Source organism: Gavialis gangeticus, unplaced genomic scaffold, assembly GCF_001723915.1.
Source record: "Gavialis gangeticus isolate Ggan-Ray unplaced genomic scaffold, GavGan_comp1, whole genome shotgun sequence".
Taxonomy (NCBI): domain Eukaryota; kingdom Metazoa; phylum Chordata; order Crocodylia; family Gavialidae; genus Gavialis; species Gavialis gangeticus.
In genome coordinates this window covers 45,079,292-45,083,467 of record NW_017729029.1, presented here as the reverse complement: position 1 = coordinate 45,083,467, position 4,176 = coordinate 45,079,292, and the positions used below count along the sequence as shown (strand labels likewise).

General features: G+C 47.1%; 1 protein-coding gene across 3 annotated transcripts in view; it reads left to right on the top strand.

The window, feature by feature from the left end:
* ATRX (ATRX, chromatin remodeler) overlaps positions 1 to 4,176 on the top strand; it is a 211,655-nt gene that overhangs the window by 106,182 nt on the left and 101,297 nt on the right. For all 3 annotated transcript variants that reach the window (XM_019521505.1, XM_019521507.1, XM_019521506.1), the window contains one exon: positions 3,152 to 3,245. In XM_019521505.1, the coding sequence (XP_019377050.1) occupies positions 3,152 to 3,245 (94 nt within the window). The remainder of the gene's footprint in view (positions 1 to 3,151; positions 3,246 to 4,176) is intronic.

Here is a 4,176-nt window from a genome sequence, read left to right as displayed (position 1 = left end):
ATGAAACCGTCTTTCTCTTTTTACTTTGAAAGAAATAGAATCATAGAAAGTTAGGGTTGGAAGGGAACTGAGGAGGTCATCTATTCCAACCGTCTTCTCAAACCAGGACCATCCCCAACTGGATCATCCCAGTCAAACCTTTGTCTTGCCAAGTTTTAAAAACCTCCAAGGTTGGAGCATATACCTCTCTCTGGGTAACCTGTTCCAGTGTTTTTAGTACCCTCCTAGTAAGAAAATGTATTCCTAATATCTAACCTAAACTTCCCTGGCTGCAACTTGAGACCATTGCTCCTTGTTCTGTCATCTGTCACCAAGAACAATCTAGCTTCATCTTGTTTCAACCCCTCCTTCAGGTAGCTGAAAGCTGCTATTAAGTCCCCTCTCGGTCTCTTCTTCTCTATACTAAATAAGCCCAGTTCCCTCAGTCTTTCCTCTTAAGTCGTGTTTCCCAGCCCCCCCACCATTTGTGTTCCCCTCTGCTCGAGTCTCTCCCATTTGTCCACATTCTTTGTCAGTGCAGGGTTCAAAACTGAACTCATTACTCTAGATGTGGCCTCACCAGTGCTGAAGGGAGGGAAATAGTCGCTTCCCTGGACCTACTGGCAACACACGTACCAATGAAGCCCAGTATACCATTAGCCTTCCTGGCAACAAGGGCACACTGCTGGCTTATATTCAGCTGATTGTCCACTGTAATCCCCTGGTCCTTTTTCTTAAGAGCTGCTGCCTACCCAGTCAGCCCCCAGCCTGTACTGGTTTATGGGATTGTTCTGTCCTAAGTGCAGGACTTTCACTTGTCCTTGTTGAACCTTATGAGATTTCTTTTGGCCCAGTCCTCCAATTTGTCTAGGTCACTCTGAATCCTAGCCCTACCCTCCAAGCCTATCTACTACTCCCCCCAGCTTGGTGTCATCTTCAGACACTTACTGAGGGTACCCTCTGGGCCATCTTCCGAGTCGTTGATGAAGACATTGAACAAAACCCGCCTCTGGGACACTCTGCTTGATACCGGCTGCAAATTAGACATCAAGCCATTGATTACTATTCTCTGAACTCAATGCTCCGGCCAGTTTTCTATCCACCTAATAGTCCATTCATCCGACCCATACTTCCTTAGCTTGTCTGCGAGAATGTTGTGGGAGACTGTATCAAAAGCCTTGCTAAAATCAAGGTACACCACATCCACTGGTCTCCCTGCATCCACAGAGCCAGTCATCTCATCATAGAAGGCAATCAGTATGGTCAGGAATGATTAGCCCCTGGTGAATCCATACTGACTGTTCCTAACCACCTTCTCTTCCAAGTGTTTAGAAATGGATTTCTTGAGGCTCTGCTCCATGATTTTTCTAGGGACTGAGGTGAGGCTGACTGGTCTGTAGTTCCCTGGATCCTCCTTTTTCCCTTTCGATATCGGCACCACGTTTGCCCTTTTCCAGTCATCTGGGTCCTCTCCTGATCACCCTGAGTTTGCAAGGATGATGGTCAGTGGCTCTAATCTCATCAGCCAACTTCCTCAGCACCCTCAGGTGCATCCCATCAGCCCCATGGACTTTTACTAGAGGTGCACCATTAGAGATTTTTGGGGCCAGTGTTTAAGGAGGCCTCTCAGCCACTACCGATTTGATTTCCAATACTGCTGCCTCCAGCTGGTAAGTCCGGTGTGGGGGGAGGGAAAGGGCACGTGGGGGGCATATCAAACTGCTGCCCAGTGCAGTAGTCTGGGAACTGACCTTGCTTGTGAAGACTGAGGCAAAGAAAGCATTGAGCACTTTGTCCTTTTCTGCATCCTCTATCACAAGGTTGCCTCCCCCATTCAGTAAAGGGACCCACACTTTCCCTCCTCCTCCTCTTGCTATTGACATACTTATAGAAGCCCTTCTTGTTATCCTTCACATCCCCTGCTAGCTGCAGGTCCAATTGCTCTTTGGCCTTCCTGACTTCATCCCTGCATGCCTGAGCAATGCTCTTATATTCTTCCGTAGTTATTTGTCCAAGTTTCCACTTCTTAGAAGCTTCCTTTTTGTGATTTTTAGCTTACTGAAGTTCCCTGCTAAGCTATGTTATAATTGTAGGGGTGATGTTGGGGTAAAAACCACGCAGACATGTTTGTGTAATGCATTCAATTTGTGTTAATTGCAATATAGAATAGGGGTGGTGAACTTGTGGCATGATGGCCTTTGTGTGTGGCATGTGGCAGATGGGGAGGGGACAGGTAACACAGTGGCAGGTGGAGCAGGAAATAGGAAACGGAACAGGCAGGGAGCACAGACTAGGAAATGGCAAGCCTAGCAACAGATAAGTCAGGGAGTCACAGGTTGGGGAGCAGAAAGCAGAGCAGTAGATCAAGCAGGGGAAGAGGAATAGAGTGGCATCTGGAGAGAGTACATTGTTAATTTGTGGTATGCCTGCCAAAGAAGTTAGTCCTTGCTAATATAGATTATTTAGACTTCCATCTAATTTACCTTTTAGCATACGGAATGGGAATTTGTTTCCTCCTTTGGTTTTCATGTACTAGGCCAATAGGGGAAAATTAAATCCAAGAAGAACCATTTGCAGTAAATTAAAAACAATCATGAAAATATTTGTATTAAGACAAAGGTCTTTAACAAAATCAGGCTACCTGACAACATTCCTTTAAAATAAATATTTATTGCTTTTTTTGAGTGTGTTTTCCTAATTTGCATTGGATAATTACTGTTTATGAAGTCCATCAATCTTCTGTGCCAACCTTTTACTTCAGGGTTTAACTTATGCTCTGGTAGGGGCCAATGTGTCAGGCATGCCACAAATTAGCCATGTACCCTCCCTGTATGTCACTCTGTTCCACTTCCCCTGCTTATTGTGCTGCCTGTCCCCTCCCCAGTCTGCCATGTGACACATGCAGAGGTTGCCTGTGTCACTTGTGCCTGCTACGTTAGGTTGTCCACCCCTGCTCCATATAGTCACTTCTTTCTCATGGCCTCATATTGTTATACCTTACATGACGCATTTTATTAGCAGCATGTTGAATTCTGCTTGGTATTGACCGAGATAAGTTTGTGCAGCTTGCAGCATATGTAATAAACATTTGTTTTAAATTAGAAAAGCTACATTGATGTTGCTTTAGTTTATAACAATGGTCGGTAGTCTATATATTTTTTTCTTTTTCAAGTGAGCAGCGATGACTCAAATGACTCAGAGTTTCATGAATCTGAAGTTAGTGAAGAAGTTAGTGAGTCTGAAGACGACCAACGTCGTAGAACAAGGTATGAGTAAGTTTTAATCACCTTAAATAACCTTTTCTTTAAAAAAGTCATTGAGAAGGCAAGATTGTTTATCACAGCATTTCAGACAGAGGGTATGTTTTCAAAGAATGTAATCCAGATACTCCTATTGACTTGTATGGCCTGTGTAGTACATTAGAGTCCCAGCGATGACCGTGATGCTCCCTGGTGGCTCAGCAACCCATGCCCTGCTCTGCCTCTAGGCCCCTCACCTCCTTCTCTCCTGCCGTGTCTTGATGTACCTTTTGCATAGAAAGGGAAGCTGACTTGAAAGTCCTAGAACAAGGCTTACTCTACCCACCAGCCAGCAGGTCCCTCCTGCACTGCTGGCCCTGACCCAGCTCCTGAGCTGCATGGGGTGCTCTCTACCTGGGTGCCCCAGGGCACCTACAAGCCTTAAGGGCTAATTGCACGGCTCCCTCTGCTCCTACACTATGTCCCATGCCTCATAGGTGTTTCTGTACTGTCACTATCTGGGGTTTGGCCTCCTCAGCCTCCACCCCCTTTCTCTGGTTGTACCTTCTCGCCTGGGCCCGGCTTTGAGGCACCAGCTTTAGTTTTGCTCTCTCAGATGTGGGGCCCCTGTCTCTGCCCCTGTTGTGCTGCTGGGCTCCTAGCCCCGGTTTGCCACCCCTCTTGGGTGCCGGGCTCCTTGGCCCTGCCTTGGGCTTTGCAGCTCCATGCTCTGCCCTGCTCCAGGCTCAACCCTCTCTGCCCTGAGTTTGCCCCTGGCAGGGCTCAAGGCGATCATGTGCCCCTAGGGCACCTCCAAATACCTCCCCTCACAGTCCTGACCCAAACAACCAGCAGGAACTGGAACCAAAAGATAAGCCCCCTGGCTATAACAATCTTCCCTCTGAGCCCAGCAGCTGCTCCTTCAAAACTTTCCCTCGCCTCTGGTATCCGCATAACC